The sequence below is a fragment of the Mastomys coucha genome, unplaced genomic scaffold (assembly GCF_008632895.1).
Source record: "Mastomys coucha isolate ucsf_1 unplaced genomic scaffold, UCSF_Mcou_1 pScaffold21, whole genome shotgun sequence".
NCBI classification, from domain to species: Eukaryota; Metazoa; Chordata; class Mammalia; order Rodentia; family Muridae; genus Mastomys; species Mastomys coucha.
This window is the reverse complement of record NW_022196904.1, coordinates 154,558,782-154,578,056: the sequence shown is the minus strand read 5'-3', so window position 1 is coordinate 154,578,056 and position 19,275 is coordinate 154,558,782. Positions and strand designations below refer to the sequence as shown.

Genomic DNA, 19,275 nt, shown 5'->3' with positions numbered 1-19,275 from the left:
TTGTGTCAATGTTTTCTATGGTATCTTCAGCCCCTGAAATTCTCTCTTCTATCTCTTGTATTCTGTTGATGATGCTTGCATCTATGACTCTTGAATTCTTTTCTAGGTTTTCTATGTACAGGGTTGTCTCTCTTTGTGCCGCGCCAATCACCCTGACCAGCAGGGAAGAAAGACTAGCACACCAGTTCCTTCCAGCAACAGTTTACTCAGGAGCTGTTAGTTACATGAGAATCAAGGGTGTGCCCCCGAATGGTCTGTGAGTTCTGCTTAAATACCCTTCGTAGGACTGCCCATGAGCCCATACCACCACTTGCGCTATCATTGGCTATAGCCTCATGAAGAAAGATCAGACCACTGGCAGGTACAACCCTCTTGCCAAATAAGGACTTGTTTACTCCTTAGCAGAAGAATGGCAGGCACCATCTTAAAGGTGCAGCAGCGCTCCACATCTCTTTCTGATTTCTTTATTGTTTTTATTTCCATTTTTAGATTCTGGATGGTTTTGTTCATTCCCTTTACCTGTTTGATTGTGTTTTCCTGTAGTTCTTTAATGGATTTTTGTGTTTCCTCTTGAAGGGCTTCTAGCTGTTTACCTATGTTCTCTTGTATTTCTTTGAGGATGCTATTTATGTCTTTCTTAATGTCCTGTATCATTACCATGAAAAGTGATTTTATATCTGAATCTTGCTTTTCCAGTATGATGGTGTGTCCAGGATTTGCTATGGTGGGAGAATTGGGTTCTGATGATGCCAAGGAACCTTGGTTTTTGTTGCTTGTATTCTTACACTTGCCCCACATCATCTGGTTATCTCTAGTGCTTCCTGCCCTTGCTAAATCTGACTGGAGCCTGTTCTTCCTGTGATCCTGGTTGTGTCAGAACTCCTCAGAGTCAAGCTGTCTCTGTGATCCTGTGACCCTGGGCTTGTCAGAGCGCCTGGGAGTGGAGCTTCCTCTGGGTGTTGTGGGACTGGCTGTGGAGCTTGCACCCAAGGTCTGCTCAGGACACCAGCCCAAACAGACGGGAAGAAACCTTAGTCACTGGGCTGGTGGAGTTCCTGTGTGCCTAGTCCTGCTGGTCCCAGTTAGTCCCGGTGTTGGGACAGATATTATGTCCTCCTCACCTCTGATCCTTGGTGTGTTAGAGCGCCTGGGAGTGGAGCTTCCTCTGGGTGTTGTGGGACAGGAAGGAACCTGAGCCACCAGGCTGTGAAACATAGCCTTTAAACCAGCCTGATTATAAGAAATCAAACCTCGCCCCCCACACACACACTAAATTTAATAATGTATGATGTAGATTTGTTTTTCCTTCACACACAACAATAAAACTACTGGGACTGATAAAATAACCATGTCAATGCTTTTATTCATGACACCAACCAGGGACAAGGAGTCTCTGGATGGGTAGCCAATGGAACTTTGTTCATTATGTAAATGAAGCACGTCACTAGACAGCTCTTTAAAAGCAACCAATAATGTTTGTACTAGAGACGTTTGAGAGATGCTTGGAAAACAACAGCCATTCTGGAATACCAAAGGAAGATACTTGGAACCTTTCCCAAGTACTTTTTCCCATCACCCAGCTAATCGCTTGTTTTCTAGACTGGCTGCCAATCTTTGAGGGCCACTTCCAATTTTTATATTCATACACATAGTATGTTATTATAAAGTCCACACTGCTTAAAAGAATACAGCGCCAGGATCGTATCCCAACAGGAAAATCTTCGCACCACTGTATCCTGGCCCGCACATGGGCAAGGAGAGGATGTTTCTAATTGCTTGTGCAGTTGTGTTTTACTGAGTAAATCCCAGGATGAAAGGGTTTCTGTTTTCTGAATTTATAGCTTAATTTTTATGAATTACAGGTGGTTTTTATGAGCCTATGCAAAAGCTTTTGGGACTGTGGACTGGTAGCCCTGGATGACATTACCATACAATTAGGAAACTGCCAGTCTCCAGGTAAGAGGTCTTTTCAGTGGTAAGTCTCTCTTCCCTATGACAGACACTTCCAGTTCCTCTGTAAGCCTCATGCATTTGACCTATGCTATTCTATCCTTTACTTTTCTTGACAGACATGCCTCTCCACAGAGTTTTGTAGTAGAGTCTATGAGTTGGAAATAAAGACTCTAGTACAGCTTTGTATGTATGACTTTCCCTTGTAAGGAAAGTTTATTGTAGGGACCTTTATTGTAAGGAAAGCAGTACCACCCTGAATGTTGGGGATGATGCTCATGAACTGCCCCCAAACAGTACTTTAAAAACAGTGCCCTTTAGCTTAACTAACATGATAGTTATCACTATATTTAGAGAACACACATTTTTAAGTAGTATTGATGGCATTGTTATTTTGCAAAGGCTTGTGAGATGTGTACTATTAAATTTGTAGTAAAGATGATATGTTCTTAATGAATTAAGGGACAGTAAAACAAACCCTGCAGCAGCAGCAGCAGCAGCGATGGCGGCAGCAGCATCAGGGGACACGGCAGCAGCAGCAGCAGCAGCAGCAGCAGCAGGGGACACGGCCTTATGCTGCTGCTTATGTCAACCTTATGTTGCTGCTTATGCTTTGTTTTATTTAGATCCTTGAGAGTTCTAGACAGCATTGTTTTGATTCTATTTACCTCCCCAACTCTTCCTGGAACTACACCCTTTCCCTGTTCACTTGCGGGGCTTTTCCCTAAACCATCAAGACCCATCTGTGCCATCCAAAATATTCTTGGATGTAGGTCCTTCCACTGAAACATGGTCAACTTAGGAGGAACTCTTAGATAATCTGATCCTTCTCAATTAGTTAGTTATATTACCTGTCAATTGTGAGGGGTAGGATTGTGTGCCCCCCACCCCTACTCCATGCTAGGATTTAGTCTGGCTTGGCCTTGCACAGGTCTTGTGCACGCTGCCACAGCTGCTGGGAGTTCATATGTGTAGCTACCCAGCTGTGTCCAGATGTTCCCTTGCAGTCACCTACAGCCTCTGGCTCTTACACTCTTTGCACCTGTGCTTCCAAAGTGATCCTTGAGCTTTGGGATGATGGTGGAGCAGTCCTTTCAAAGGCCTCTATGCCTCAGAAAAGATTTTCTGAATGAATCAGAAGCAGAGTTGGAACTTCTTGAGAAAGGTGTTAACGTAGATTTAAGTTCTAGTGTCAACACAGGGTGCTTAGAAAATGGACAGTAAACACCCAAGACATGGCTGTGGAGCCTCAAGAGAGAATCTCAATGGTCATAGACAGATATTCTTGGTGCTTTTTGGACTTCACTGTTCAAAGCTTTTCTAAGACTCTTGTTTTTGGTAAAAGAGATCATAGGGTGGTTTGTTTGTGTTGTGCACTGATAAACTCAAAGACTGCTAAAAAGACCAAACCATAGGTCACAAGGTTGAGGGAGTCCTTACTATATTAATCACAAGGGAGTTGAGACATATTCTGTCTGCAGACTAAGTTCATAATCTCGTTTGTGAGGTTTTCAGACCATAACATATTTGCATCTGGTAATGGGATAAAGGTAAACATTAAAGTCATATACAAATCATAAGCAAGCTCACTGCTATGTAAGCATTATTATTTTAAAGTAGTTCTAGACTTGTCAAAATCCTCCACTCTTGGCTGGCTTGAGATTTTAGCCAAACTCCAGAATGAGCCCCTCCAAGCCATTTCTTCATAATTTCCCCTTTATTTTTATCTTACTTCAGACTACGTGCAGATGGTGAGATAGGAGCATACTAGCCATGGTGGGCAGTAAATGAGTGAGTGGAGCATACCTCAGAGATCCTCTGTAGGCATCTCTTAAACAAGCAGCCAAAGTGCAGCATCTGTCTGATACTGGAGAACAGCTGAAAACAACTATTTGGATTGGTGGCCTAGTTCAGTGGATTGGTGGCCTAGTTCAGTGGCTTACATAGCTTACAGTGGCTCTCCGTTTACTCTCGTGGCCTAGTTCAGTGGCTTACATAGCTTACAGTGGCTCTCCGTTTACTCTCTCACAGAACTAAAAACAAATTAAGGAAGACACCTTGTTTTCTGAGCCTTTGGAAGGACAGTAACAATAAGAATATCTGCAGATCAGGGAATGAGGCCTGTATACAAAACTGAATACAAGAGAAACAAAGAGTAAATAATCATTAAAATGTTACTAAGGATATCGATGTAGGGAGGCATAACAAAGTTAAGACAATGGAGAAAATCAGCCCTGAGTTGAGAGACAGCATCACTCTGGAGGTAATAACTACTGATGTTAGTAAAGATAACATTCAAAGGCAAGTATTGGCTGGAGGTGTACTGCTTGCCTAGGGTGTGCAGGGCCCTGGTTTAATCCTCAAAAACACAATCATGGGCCAGGCAGTGGTAGTGCACACCTTTAATCCCAGCACTTGGGAGGCAGAGGCAGGTGGATTTCTGAGTTTGAGGCCAGCCTGGTCTACAGAGTGAGTTCCAGGACAGCCAGGGATATACAGAGAAACCCTGTCTTGAAAAAAAAAAAAAAAGTCTGCAAATGGAAAATGAGATAACTGTATTATTACACGTCCTAAATTCTTCACACAAGTCATCTTATTTAATCTTCACAATCCTACGAAATGGATCCCATTAATATCCCCACATACAAGTATGAACACTGAGAAACAGAAAAAAAAAACATCATCTGAACTGCACAGCTCTGCTCATCCTCCAGAGGAGATATGGAGCTGATCCGAGAATACCCTTCATTCATCCTGGATTTTTGAAGAAAGCTCTTACATAAACTTTTTCATTTTTTATTTTTTATTTATTTTATTTTTGAGGCTGGGTATCTACAGTTCCCAGGGCTCTGTAATTCCACTCAGACAAATTCCCCAAGTTGGGGGAGTGTCATGCTCAAAGTAACCCAATATTTCAAATCTAGATTTTTGATTCTGTGCCACCATGATAGGACCCATGAAGAAGCATAGATTCTCTGGAGGTTAAGCTGGGTAGGCTACCTGCGGGGGTCTGCTCTCCATAGGTTTGACATATGGCCAGACAACTCTCAGACATGCAAAGAGGGCTGCTAGGAGCCGTGAGAACATACATATGCATCGACTGTCTCAGTAATTGCAACACCTGCTGTTTCCTTGCAGAGAGACTTCCACCTCCACCTGGAGAATGCACTTTTGATCAAGATGAATGTGCATTTACACAGGAGAAAAGGAACCGGAGCAGCTGGCACAGGGGGAGGGGAGAAACACCCACCTCCTACACAGGACCCAAGGGAGATCACACTACTGGGGTAGGTGAGTTATGCCACATGGTGCTGTTTCCTAAGAACATAACTTAGCATACTAGTGGGCATTTACTGCGTTTTGAATGTGCAGATTCATGTCTTGTGTCTAGAACGACGTACATAATATTCTACACACAAGATTTTTTTAACAGGTTCATAGGAAAAGCATCTTTTATATTACTGCTTAACGCATATTACAAAGGTCATCTAGAAATAGGTTTTAAAAACTGAAAGACGAACAGTAGTGGAGGCAAAGATGAAAATTAAAATGGAAGCTGAGGCTTAGTATGTAGACATACAGGCATATGGGGAGCATACAGATAAGTTCAACTCCATGCTTTCTGTAGCTGAAACAAAGACAGAAAATTCATCTGTGAATCGTGACTCCCTGTTCTTGGGATGAAGCAAGAACAGATAGCTGTAGGTATATGTGGCACATTCTCTCTCTCTCTCTCTCTCTCTCTCTCTCTCTCTCTCTCTCTCTCACACACACACACACACACACACACACACACACACACACACACACACACACAGTCTTGTTCAGGCTGGCCTGGATGTCAAGATAAGCCTCCTGAGAGCTCAAGTATTTCGATATATGCCACCTTGTCTGGCTAAGGAGTGTGTGTTCCACACCGAATATGTATGTTACAATAAGACAACCTCAACATTGGTCTTTCTGTTACTACTACTGTATATCAGCAAGTTAAAGTAATCTGTGATAAAGTATGCCCCTGTTTGGTCTAACTGTTAGATTGAAGTTCAATCTAGGAAGGAAATTTATGCCTGAACTAAATTCACAGAGATCACTGATACTACGATTCAGGGTCCATAGAGAAGCCAGTAGGATACAGTGGGTTAAATGGTGCCGAACCTTATAACCAACCTCAAGATAAACCTGTGATCAAGTACCATGGAGCAACATACAGTGTATATAGCCTTTCTACCAAATAATCTTAACATGGTAAACACAACCACAGTTTCATTTCTCTTTATATCCTTTACCATATAGCCTGAAGACTTTTCTCCTCATTTCTGGGTAAATCCCTTAATTCCCAGTTCTGCTGAGTTATTAGAAGAGTCATAATTCAGGCATGTTAAAGAGTCTAGTCCAAGTCAAAAACCTCCATTTGTCATTCCATCAAAATGCTTCTGATGTCCTCGGCTGGGCTTTACTCCTTGTTTCAGGAGGATAAAGGGGGAGGGCTGTCTAGTCTTGCATCTTTATTTCAACACCTCACGGGCCTTCCCTGTTTGTCATCTTCTAGTCAGGATAGGTAAAGAAAAGAACTTTAAAATATTTGGTGCTGTTTTACATTCTCTCTTGGCTATTGACTGTCTCCTCATTGTAACACATGTCAAATGCTGGTCATTTGGACCATCTGCAGCCCAGCATTTCTGGCAGTGTCCACCCTACCTACACCCTTCAGAACCAGTGCTTTGCACTTGCTGCCTTCCTGTTAAGGTTCACACCTTTATACAACCACCCAGGTTTTTCTGAAAGTTTCTACTTTCTTTGAAGAGCATCTGATTTCATCTACCTTCCCAGGTTGTCCACTGGCCTCAGAAACTAATGCACTCTCACCTTAAATGTGCCACCTGGTCCTACAAACTGCCCTTTCCTCATGCTGCTTTGGCAGATGCAGGAAAACTATGCCCTCAGGGCCTGATGCTATTGAAGACATTCAACACTGGCCAAAGGTAAACCAGATGTCCACTTTCGGTATGACTAATAATTCCAAAAATACTACAAGATCCTCTGAGGCTCCATCTGAAAATGCATCAAGAAGTCACATTGATACTATATGTCATATATGGGAACACTTGGGTAGCATACAACAGAAACAGTTTAAGTAGACAAGAGGGCTCCTTCTGAATTACTGGAAAAGGTCCATTCAGGCATATCCTGATGCAAGGGATGAAGGATCTAATCATGAGACTCTTTGTTCTTGCTCCACTGAGTTTTCTCAATTGGCTTCAGTCTCAGAAAGGATATCCTAGCATGGCAAGCAGAGGAATCCTCATGGACTTTTGACAGTGACTTCTTTGGAAAGGGATAACTATGATGAAAATCTCCAACCTGAGCCTTTTTGTGAGAAAGGGTTTTACAATGGAGTCCTAGCTGGCCTAAAACATGCTATGTAGACATGGCTGTGATACAAGGCCCAGAAACAATGAGCCTTATTGGCTCTGAATAGCAATGCCATGAGAGCAGAGTACTATAAGTACTATTAAGTACTGTTGAATTCCCACAGTACTTAATATTGTGATTTATACATAAAAGGCATGCAAAAAATCATTGTGAGATAAGTGAACAAATGCATGAATGAGTGAGTGAATGAGTGAGTGAGTAAATGAATAAACAAAAACTTTTACTAGAACATGTAAAAATGGTCATTATTTAGCAAGACCCATGTCTTAGTCAGGGTTTCTATTCCTGCACAAACATTATGACCAAGAAGCAAGTTGGGGAGGAAAGGGTTTATTCAGCTTACATTTCCACAATGTTGTTCATCACCAAAGGAAGTCAGAACTGGAACTCAAGCAAGTCAGGAAGCAGAAGTTGATGCAGAGGCCATGGAGGGATGTTCCTTACTGGCTTGCTTCCCCTGGATTGCTCAGCTTGTTCTCTTATAGAACCTAAGACTACTAGCCCAGAGATGGTACCACCCACAAGGGGCTCTCCCCTGTTGATCACCAACTGAGAAAATGCCCCACAGCTGGATCACATGGAGGCACTTCCCCAACTGAAGCTCCTTTCTCTGTGATAACTCCAGCCTGTGTCAAGTTGACACACAAAACCAGCCAGTACAACCCCTAATAACTGGCATGGTGGTACACACTTATAACTCCAGCACTCAGGCGGCTGAGGCAAGAGCCTGGGTCACATAATGAAATCCAGGCCACAATGAGCTGTATAACAAACAAGTCCTGCTCCAAAACCAAAACAAGCACCAAAGCCCTCCCTAGGGAAAAAATGAGATTGTGGAGAAATATATTTTTTACTATCAGGGATGTAGTAGAGAGGAGCAGATCAGTTTAGCTCATCTGTTATAAAAAACGTTTTCGTGGGAGAAGGTTGATAGCTTTGATTCTTTCTATGCAGACATGAAGGAGGTTTCATTTAGAGGTATACAAACATGACTGCAGCAGAGGGAGGGGGAGGGTGTTCTGGATAACAAAGATTGTGGGATGCCTTGGACATGGAAGATGACAGGACAGAATCGGAGTAGTAAGTGGTGAAGGCACTTCTCCTGAGAAAGAGCAAAGGGAAGCAATGAGGCCAGGGGCGGAAGAAACTAAGGCATGGGTTTTGAAGTTGGGATAACCCAAGAAATTCACTTAGAGTATGGCCTTAGGAAAGCTACCTAAACTCTCAGTTTCAGCTTTGACTTCTAGAAAATGAGAATAACTACAACTTCCTACTCGCTTACCTAACTACAAGGAGTGGCCCCAGATCTTGGTATCAGCATGGTTGCTTTCCTCTGGCCTCTCTGGCTTGCAAAATGGCTATCTTCTTGCAGTGTGTATACATGGCCCTCCCTCTGTACCAGTACATTCCTGATGTCTCTTTTCTTATGACACTTGTACCGAACCGATCCACCATAACAACCCTCTTTTAATTCCGTTTCATCTTGAGAAGCCTGGTCTCTAAATATAGCCACGCTCTGAGTAATGAAGCTAGGGCTTCATCACATGTGTTTTTGAGAGATGCAGCTTAACCCATAGCAGACTCCCTCCCAGGAGCCAGTGTCGTGGGATGGCTATCAAAAGAGAAGGAAAAATTCTTTCATGTTAAATGGGTGACAGCCTAGGCCTGCTCCTGGTCCTTATGGCTTTGTGCTACACTCCAGGTTTGTCTGACTCATAGAACACATTCTACCGGCTATGGGGCCATATGTTAGTGAACTTGGGTGGCTTGGTTTGAAGATGGTGTGGTTGTGTTTCCTTTCGCAGTTTGAAAACTTAAAAGACTGTTTCAGCTGGCTAGGGTGAAACTTTACAGCAAGACCATGAATACAAATGTTTCTTACTGAACTCTGTATTTATTCTAAATGAATACTAGACACATGAAACGAAGTTCTTTGGTGCACGATGTAGAGAATGTTGATTTTTTTAAGAAGTAAATTTTTTCACCTGCTTCAATATTAAATTCCAAAAGATTCTCAAGATGTCTTTCAGATTTTTAACTAGTAAAATATTTTGGGATCTGTCGTTTTATTGCTGTGCATAGCGACGCAAGCAAGAAAACAAATTCTACTATACTATGCCCAAGGTACCTATAGATATATAGCATTGGGTTAAGGCTATCGATTACTTTAATGACCCTCTCACTGTAAAGCTAGAGATTATTTGATGAACGTTTACCCCGGCCAGGGCTCTGTGCTTTTCCTACAATCTGTAATGTAAGTTAAAGGCCCCAGTGTTCAAACAGGGAAATAAAAGCCTGAAGGAGTTAAGTGCCCCTTGGAGCTACATAGTAGTAACTGGTAAAGTGGGGACTATATTTCAGGTTGATTTGGTTCCAGTGACCATATTCTTTGCACACTGCCTCATTGGCATCACTGACACATGACTCATGATGCATGTGGCCAACAGAAATAATCTATAATCAACAGAAACGAACTATTTCTAGTGTCTATATTCTGATCCTATGAGTGTAACTCCAGGAGTGCACCCCATTCACCTAGCCACATAGAAAAATAGCTTTCTTGTTTTGCAGTCTTTAATAGCATGTGCTAAATAAGGCTGATATATCAGCTGTGAGATGGAAGAGGGACAAGTGTGACCCTTTCCAAAATGAAAGCATAACCAGACTGACTGGGCTTCTCTACACACTTATTATTGAAGAGAAAGTGTAAGTGTGGGTGTGTGCCTGCATGTGCCACAGTGTGAATTCGGAGGTCAGAGGTTAACTTTCCGGTGTCTGCTCTCTGTTTATCTACCATGTGAACTCCTGAGATTGAATTTACATCATCAAACTTCAGGCAAGCACCTTTACCTTTCAACCATTTCACCAGCCCCACAAATGACTAATTATTCAAGCTACCAGCATCAGTAATTATGTGTGTATAAGAATCAAATATCTTAGAATCTGAAGTTACCATTAATATCACACAATCCCATGCCATATCTCCCAGGTGTTCAATACCCTTTAAAAAAAATCCAAATAAGTCAGAGCTGCAAGGAAAACAATAAAGGTCAAGTTGTAGAGATGGTGGGGCAACGCAGAGCAGCAGCAATTCCTGGCAGTGTCTTGAAAGATACTCCAGCCGGGCGGTGGTGGCGCACGCCTTTAATCCCAGCACTTGGGAGGCAGAGGCAGGTGGATTTCTGAGTTCGAGGCCAGCCTGGTCTATAGAGTGAGTTCCAGAACAGCCAAGGCTACACAGAGAAACCCTGTCTCGAAAAAAAACAAAAGAAAGAAAGAAAGAAGGAAAGAAAGAAAGAAAGAAAGAGAGAAAGAAAGATACTCCAGAGTAGATCAGAAATGGTAAGGAATAGGGACACATGTCAGGATTAAGAGACACCAGGTCTGACATGCAGCCCTTTAAGCCGTGAAACAGCCTTAAGTGACTCTAAGTTACAATACTGACTATAGGACACTGTCAGCCTGGAGGCCCATGAAAGTGGACCTCAAATGTGACCTTATATGGAGGTAGTATACTTGAAGCTATGAGTCCCCACAGCAGGAACTGGGGGACAAAGCCATACAACATGAAAGTATCCATCCATACAACAATGAAGCATCCTTGACTTAGCCACTGCTTGTTGCAGGATTTTCTCTGTCCAATTACATTAGGGCAGTGGCAGGCCTGTGATTGGACAGGAAAAGGAAGGCAGGTCTAGGAGTTTGGAGGACAGACAAAGAGGTCACAGGAGAGGTGAGGGAGAAGAACGAGAATGGAGGCAGACGTGGTGTTATCTAAATGTTAGAATAACTGGGTTAAAGTTTTATCATTATCAGTTGGCTCTGAAATTATTGTATTGGCATCTTGTAAAATGTGATATTGTTAATACATAAATCTAATTGGTTTACTATAAGTTTAAGAATCTTAATTATATCAGGTAAGTATATTAACTATTGAGATGGCTAACCAGAGGTGTGTGGAGCAATGCATGGGAGCGAGAGAGTTGGCTGGCCAAGGGACCACGCGAGTGAGATCTTCTGGCGCAGGGGCTAGCCCCAGAGAGTTGGCAGGAGTTGAGGGAGCAAAGTCTGGCTGCACTGAGAGTTGGCGAGTTCTTTCTTTAATATTTCCTGCAACAACTGCGGTGTCTAACTGGTTGCTTGAGATAGTGGAGACATCTAATAAACATGTTGAATTATGTCTTCCAGCCATTAAATAGAGAGTAAAAGGGGAAGTCCTTTTTCATGCACTCCCACCCTCACTGGCTTAGATATATGCCATTTCACAGTGGTTCCCCATTCCTACCTCATTCCCATGGATGCAGAGATATTCTGCAGGAGCTTAAGCTAGGAATGACTGAAGACACCTCTGTACTGAAAACCAAAAGCCATCAGTATCTCCCTTGAGTCCAAAAAAAGGGCATCTACCAAAGTGCTTCTGAATCAGTTCTATCTTTTCACTGTCCTTGCTTAAAGCCTTCAGTTTATAGTTGGTAGAACTCAAACAAGAGAGGCAAAAATAAAAGCAGGGGGAAGTGGGGCATGTAAACCTGTTTTATAGACAGCCGCACTAGATTGTCAGTCAGTACATGTCCAATAAATAAAAAGAAAAGCTCAGGAAAGCCACACTATAAATACGTCAAGCTGTTGTGTGTCTGTCAGAATCGATCCATCATCTCAGGGTATATAAAGACAAGCCCTGTGAATGGGGCTCTTCGATCTGCTGCCAAATGGACCAGATAATGCTGATTTCCCAGGAATGGAGTGCTTGGGAGGTAGCCCACCTGTTCTGAGTCAGTGTCTGCTCCTATCCTGCTTCCCACGAATGCCTTAGTAGGAAAGGTGTGGACGAAAAGAGGCTCAGTAAAATCATCACTGCTCTTAGCAAGAACCAAGCACTTGCCCTGGGCGAGCACTCTAGAGCTGCTAGATAGATGGTGATAAAGTTAGCTTTGACCATTGTTTCTGCTGGTGTTCTCGTTGCTTTTGTGGAAGTCTGTGTTCTGCTTCTCTGAAACCCTTCCTACCACCTGCTTGCTTTTTAATAGATACAAGTTCATTGGTGAAATTTGCCATCTTATCCATTTTCTTGAATATATCCACATATTTATATGCTCATATAAACATATGCATGTGTTTTGTAGTGCTTTGGATTGAACCCAGAACCCTGCACATAGAAGGCAAGAGTAACATTATTAAGCTATATCCTAACCCTTCAAACTTGTTATTATATACTCAAACCATTAAACTATGATCTCTTATGTGAGAACTCACATGTGGGCTATCTTCCACAAGTGGGGCTTGTCTACGCACACACACACACACTCACACACACACAGACACACCTTAAAATTTATGATAAATTTGATCAAATTCTTGAATTATCATCAATGAAAACTCACAAAGCACTTCTGTAATGGTGTTTTCCCGCCAAAAGATTAGAACTGAGGCAGTATGAGGTAGGGCTGCAGCTCTGCTTCCTGGGTATACATCTGGTTCTGCCTACACCACCCAGGGAATGGTTTCCAACAGTGGCATCCTGGGTCTATTGAGGAATTGTCCTCTCTACTATCTACTAAATTTAAACATTGCCTCTAGCCGGAGAGAAGGCAGGAAATGACACTTTGTTTTGTGTTTAAATTTCTGTCTCTTGGTCTCAAGTTAAGAACATGACAAATACCCCAAAGGAACACTGCCAAGCGATATGTTCTCTTTTCTGTCCCCTTTTTCCTCATAAGATGTGGCCCTCCCAACCCTGGCTGCTTGAGCAACTTTGAACACTAGTTACTTTCTGCTCACATCAATGAGGCTGTTGGTGTCTCTGCCATGACACCTGAAGAGAGGAGGTAACTCAGGACTTCTTGAGCTCATTTTGTGGACCTTCCATTTTCTCTGGAACCTGTTGGTTCTTTGATGCCTTGCAGCTTAGAACATTCCCTAAATGCTCTGAAATTGGTGCCTCCCTGTTAGATCAGGATTGATCAAGGCAAGGTGAAAATCAAAGAGGAGAGTGACCTCTATCAAAACAATGAAGGGTGGCAGAAGTGAGGACTGTGCACAAAGAGGCAAGGGGCTCAGAGATTTTATAGGGCAGAAGAAGGGATTTTCAGGTGGAAGATTCCATCTGTAGATCTGTTTCCTCCACCGTCAAAGTGTAAATGAAAACGGGATGGTATACCGACCTTCTTGTTAGGAGCTTTTTGGCTCTTACCTACCTGAAGATGGTAGGAGCCAGACACTTTCTTGTCTGCTTCTCAGCTTGCCTGAGGCTTTTAAATCAGTATCCCTTCAAGATCCTTGGCTATATTTCTATGTGTCTGGCCTAAATTTCCTCTAGCATATTAGCAGTATTAATCACACACCAGAGCCAAAAGAGCTGGCTCTGATATCTCCTTCTGTAAACAGCATTTACTTACAACAAATTACTTTGTTCAGAAGTTAGGAGCATTGCTCTATTCTGTACTACAGTGCAACCAATCACATTTTTAGAATAGTTTTATTTCTTATTTGACAATTTCGAACATGTATACAATGTATCTCAATCATATCCAACCTTAATCCCCTTTTTTACTCTCTGTAAACTCTCCCCTAAACCTTCCCTTCCCACCTTCTCGTGCTCTTCTTTTGTTTTTTCTTTTCTTCTTCTTCTTTTTTTTTTATTTGACCCACTGAGTCTGCAAATGCATGGGTGTGGGGCCATCTAGCAAAACATGGACCTACTAGTGGCCACACCCCAAAGAAAAATGACTCCCTTCCCCCAACAACCATCAATTGCCAATAACTCTTCAATTGTGAATGGAATATCATGAATCTCTCCTACATCCACTCCAGAATGTTGTCTGGCTTGATCTTACCATAGAGGATATGAGTTCATGAGTACAGTGGCCATGCTGTGTCTCAGCACCCTCCACATCCCCCAGTGCTTATACTGCATTCTGCCTTTCCCCAATGTTTCTGGAGTCTTAGGAGGTTGACTTACAAGTCCCATTTGGAGCTGGTCATTCAGTAGTAGCTTACACTCAGCATTTGGATTAGATATGAATCTCTGCATTAACCATTGTCCAATACAAAAAGAAGCTTTTTTTTTTTTTACTAAGTTTTAGAGAATTTAGTAGAGAATTTTAGAGAATCACTAATCTATGAGTATAAACACAAATATTTAGAAAGCAGTTTGACATCATGTTCATTTCCAAAGCATCAGTAGTTAAGTTCTCTCCTAGGGTCTATGACCTCCTCAGTCAAGGGATTTTTCACCAAGTTTAAAATACTAGGCATGACATCCTTCATAAGAAGCAGATCTCAAGTCCAATTGGTTGTTCTCATAACTGCCATGATGCCACTATTTCGCAGGTAGGGACATCTTGCCTAGCAGCTCAGTCTTGTGGCATGTAGGATCCAGCTCTAGGTAAGTCTACTGATGAATTTCCTCCCCAGCAGCCTGCTTATAACACCTTTCAGTACTAAGAAGGCTAGCCAGCACACTTGTGCTACTATTTCCTACTCCCATTAAGGACCTCATCCTCTTCCTCTTTCATGTGCCCTTTCTAGCTTTCTGACCTCCAAAGATATCCCAAATTAAATACAAAAACATAAAAATATATAAGGGAGAACATGCAGCATTTCTTTTTCTGAGCCTGACTTATCTTACCAATTCCACACATTCCCCTACAAGTTTAATAATTACATTTTCTAACTGAATAAAATCCTATTGTGTAAATATACCACATTTCATTATCTAATCATTCATTGATGGACAGCTAGGATAATTCCATTTCCTAGTGATTGTGAATAGGGTAGCAACAAGCACAGTTGAACAAATACCTCAGTAGTAGGCTATAGAGTCCATGGAGCATAGGCCCCAGAAATAGTATAGCTGGGCTCGATCCTATGGTAATTATACTTTTAGCTTTTATTAATTTATTTGTAGTATGTGTGTGTATATATGTGTTCCATGTTTTATATTTTGTATTTTCTCTTAATTTCTTTGGGAATCAAATCATAGGCATATCATGAAGGAAAGTATATACAGTTTAAGATGTTTAATATATTATTATTAATTATTATTTTGTGTATATGAACACATGCATGTATATGTGCCATGAAGAACATATGTAAGTATTCATTTTGTTCAGGAGTGTTTTAGATATCTAGGTCATTTTGTGTTTCCATGTGAGTTTTGAGATTTTTTTCCCCCATTTCTGTGAATAATGTCCTTAGAATTTTGATGTGGATTGTAATGAATTATAGACTGCTTTTTTAAAAGTAAATTGACTTAGTTTTGCATGTATGGCTATTTTTCCTGCATGTATATCTGAGCACCATTTCCATGAAATGTCCACAAAGGACAGAAACAGGCACTGGATCCTCTGGGATGAGTTTTTCATCTGCCACTTTACCCATAAGTCTTACCTCCTGATCACAGTATTTGGAATCTTTATATCTCTGGCATCTTATAACTATAAGCATGTGTTGGTATTTTCTGCCTCTTCTGCCAAAGGTCTTGTTATATCTGAGATGATATTGCATAGTGTCCTATTCTTTGGCAAAGGGTAATGGGAAGATATTAAAATTTATACAGACGCTGTTGTAAACTGCCCAGCAGTGGATGCTACAGTCTGTGTCTTTCCTTGTATAGCTCCCCATCCTGAGTAATAAATATCGGGGACACTATGTTAAGAAAACTGTCCTCACTGTACTTGTGAAAGCACAGGAAGGCAGACTTTACTCGTGACCATCATGGCAGGCATAGGAAACAGCGCAGAAAAGCAGACTTTACTCATGACCATCATGGGGGGCACAGGAAACAGTGTAGAGTTATCTTTCACTGGAGGGGAGAGACTGAATACAACATGGCCAAGGAAGGATGGAGAAACACGGAGCTACATGAGATCAGAGCATGGAAAAGGAACAGGAGGTAATGTCAGGGGTAGGAAGGACCCTGGATGAACGGACCTGCCACAATTCCTGATGAAAGCAGCCCACGGTTGTCATGAGTCACCTAGGAGATGGCAGAAGATGAGGGAAATGATTACAAGTCTCCTTGATTACATATCCTGGGTGGAAGGTGACTGACTTAGAAAGTTTCCAGCAAAATAGGATTTTGTGAGGAAAAGGTAAGGCCTAGGGAAAGATTGAGGAGACTAATGACTCTCAAGCAAGAGTCACTATAAACTCTGAGTATAAAAGTGCTGTGAACGTCTTCTTTTTATTCTGTTGTCACAAAAGACAGTTAGAAAACCATATCGCATTATTTAAAGCAGCAATTCTCAACCTGTGACATCTTTGGAGACTAAATGACCCTTTCACAGGGGTTGCATGTCAGATATCCTACATATCAGATATTTACATTATCATTCATAACAGCAGCAAAGATACAGTTATGAAATAGCAATGAAAATAATTTTGTGGTTGATGGTTACCACAACATGAGGAGTTGTTTTAAAGAGAGGTTAAGAAGCACTGATTTAAAGTGACTTGAATAGTTAGATGGATAGCACTGAAAATTTTCTTTAATGGGGGACATTTCCTGAAATAATGCATTTTGAAATGTTTTGTTTAGTCAACAAATTAACAGCAATTCATAGATGCCTTTTTAGGATGCTGTAGGTAGACAGCCTATTATAGATGAGCTGAAGCAACATATGAAGTATTGTGGAAATCCATTTAGTGAAGTTTTAATAATTATCTATTGTTTTCCTTAGGTAGCAACAATAAGCATTTTGGTATTAGGTATACACTGCAAGTAATAATGAGTTGCATTGGAAAAAAAAGAGAGAGAGCTATTGCCTGCATGGGAGACTTATTGCATTCAGTCCTAACAAACTTTTCTATGGCTCCTTTTCAAATGTAGATAAGATAACCATAGAGGCCATAAAAGGTGGGACCTCCTGATTTATACATTGGAAAGGACTCCCCTGAGACTTGGGACAGCAGCACAGTGGGTGTCTCCCTGATGCCTACTGTGTATTTGTTTAGTCTTGAAGGTCACAGGGCCCTTTAAGTAACATAATGCAACCTGGGACTTTTGAAGGACATGTGTGTAACTGTACACTGCATCCTACCTTCTCACATCCCATCCTTAAAGCCCGTCAGTCTACAGTGAGAGGAGCATAAATAATGTGAAGGAAGGAGAGAGGCATCTAAACTGTTTTGTAGATAACTGTATTAAATGGTAAGTCAATATAAATCTATTAAATAAAATGAGAAGCTCAAAAAAAAAACCCTCTATAAATATGCCAGGTAGCTCTGTGCCTGTCAGAATCAATACATCATCATATACTAGCAGATCCAAGGGAGATAGTGTCTGGCTTACTAAAGGACAACACAGAAAGACCTTTCCACAGTCTGAGGTTAGCATGGTATAGTCCCATAGAAAGACAAAGCATCCAGCAGTGAACTGTCTCTGCTCTTTGCTGGCTGCAGAGCCTGGGGTGTGATTGCATGGCCTTTCTAAGTCTGAGTTTCTTTATATAAACCAGCAATAATGGTTAATGCCCTATTAGTCCCTAGGGTTGCTCTGATGATTAACTGGCAATATATAAAGCCACTGAAATGTGTGGTGTTGTTATTTTTACAATTCATGAATCTTTTATTGGGTCTGATGTCTGGCTCTGCAATACTTCCCTGGGCTTATTGTTTAATGCCATATGTTCCTCTATAAAATAGAAAGCCAGTGCCTGTGACCACTAATAAATTTTCTTAGCAGAAAGCAAAAGATTTGGTAGAGTCATTAAGCCCCTTAATCATATTCTGTCTACCCCCAGAACATCAATGATCAGAGTATAGCTATTTTTAGGTTTGCCAGTAATACCCATGCATATGAAAACCCATAACCAGCTTGCCAGAATTGCTATTTTATAGCCGTACAGCTTATTTTCTGTTTTCATGATAACACGAAGTTTATTGCTTGAATAATACATATGAGTAACAAAACTAAGAAGTATTGTAAGTAAAGCATTCGAAGGGAAATCTTAAATGCAAGTTGTGTATAATGACAAAAGTGTCATGAAGATAGAACCTGGATGATGAAATCTTGGGGAATAGATATCAATAAATCACTGTACTAAAATAGCAACCAAGGCGCCCTCCAAAAACCTCTAGCCCTGCCACTTCACTGCTGTGAAAAGAAAGAAAGCGTTCCGTGGCAGATGGAGAATGGCTGGCATGGAGGTAGCATGGACTTTGCAGGATGTATTCCTCTGGTCCCTGTACCATCTGCATGAGTAGCTCACTCCTACAGAAGCAGCAAGTTTCCTAACACCAATGCCACCATGCCTCTTATTTACAAGACAGTGACAGCGGGTCATAAGAAACTTCCTGGGGTTTTATTGACATGTACGTGATCCTGGGTTGTTAGAATATAAGTATTTGTTTTAGAAGGTTATTTTTAATAGGGATTTTTATGGCCAAATGATGATAAATATATAAATCAACACATAACTATACCATTTATAGGAAATTCCTTCCCCACAACCCCCGTGGCTCCTGGTTCACTTAGTCTCCTAACAGGTGAACTATCACAGGTCCTTCTACCCCATCTTTTCTCCTCCCAAAAAAGCATTTCCATTCACTGTCTTTATGATTCCAAAGAAAGACACCATTACTTTCCAGACGTTCTTGAGTATTTGTTCTGGAAATTAAATTACCTTCCAATGTACTAATAAGTCAAAGTAGGAGTCTTCTTTATTTCTCCGAACACACATCAAAGAATAATTTACTTATTGAAATGTGCTGTTAAGAGAAAAAGAAAACTATGTACTTCAAATGTTGCTTGGGTTTGGTTTCTTTGTTTCTTGAGGCAAGGCCTGGTAGCCAGGTGGCCTCAAACTTCTGATCAGGCAGGAGCATGTGTATGTTCTGTGTACAAGCGTGTGTGTGTGTGTGTGTGTGTGTGTGTGTGTGTGTGTGTGTGTA

At 41.4% G+C, this 19,275-nt stretch overlaps 1 protein-coding gene across 1 annotated transcript in view; it reads left to right on the top strand.

The window, feature by feature from the left end:
• Positions 1-19,275, top strand: part of Mamdc2 (MAM domain containing 2) — a 158,902-nt gene that overhangs the window by 126,210 nt on the left and 13,417 nt on the right. Inside the window, exons 10-11 of the mRNA XM_031389959.1 lie at positions 1,863-1,956; positions 5,089-5,241. Of these exons, the coding sequence (XP_031245819.1) occupies positions 1,863-1,956; positions 5,089-5,241 (247 nt within the window). The remainder of the gene's footprint in view (positions 1-1,862; positions 1,957-5,088; positions 5,242-19,275) is intronic.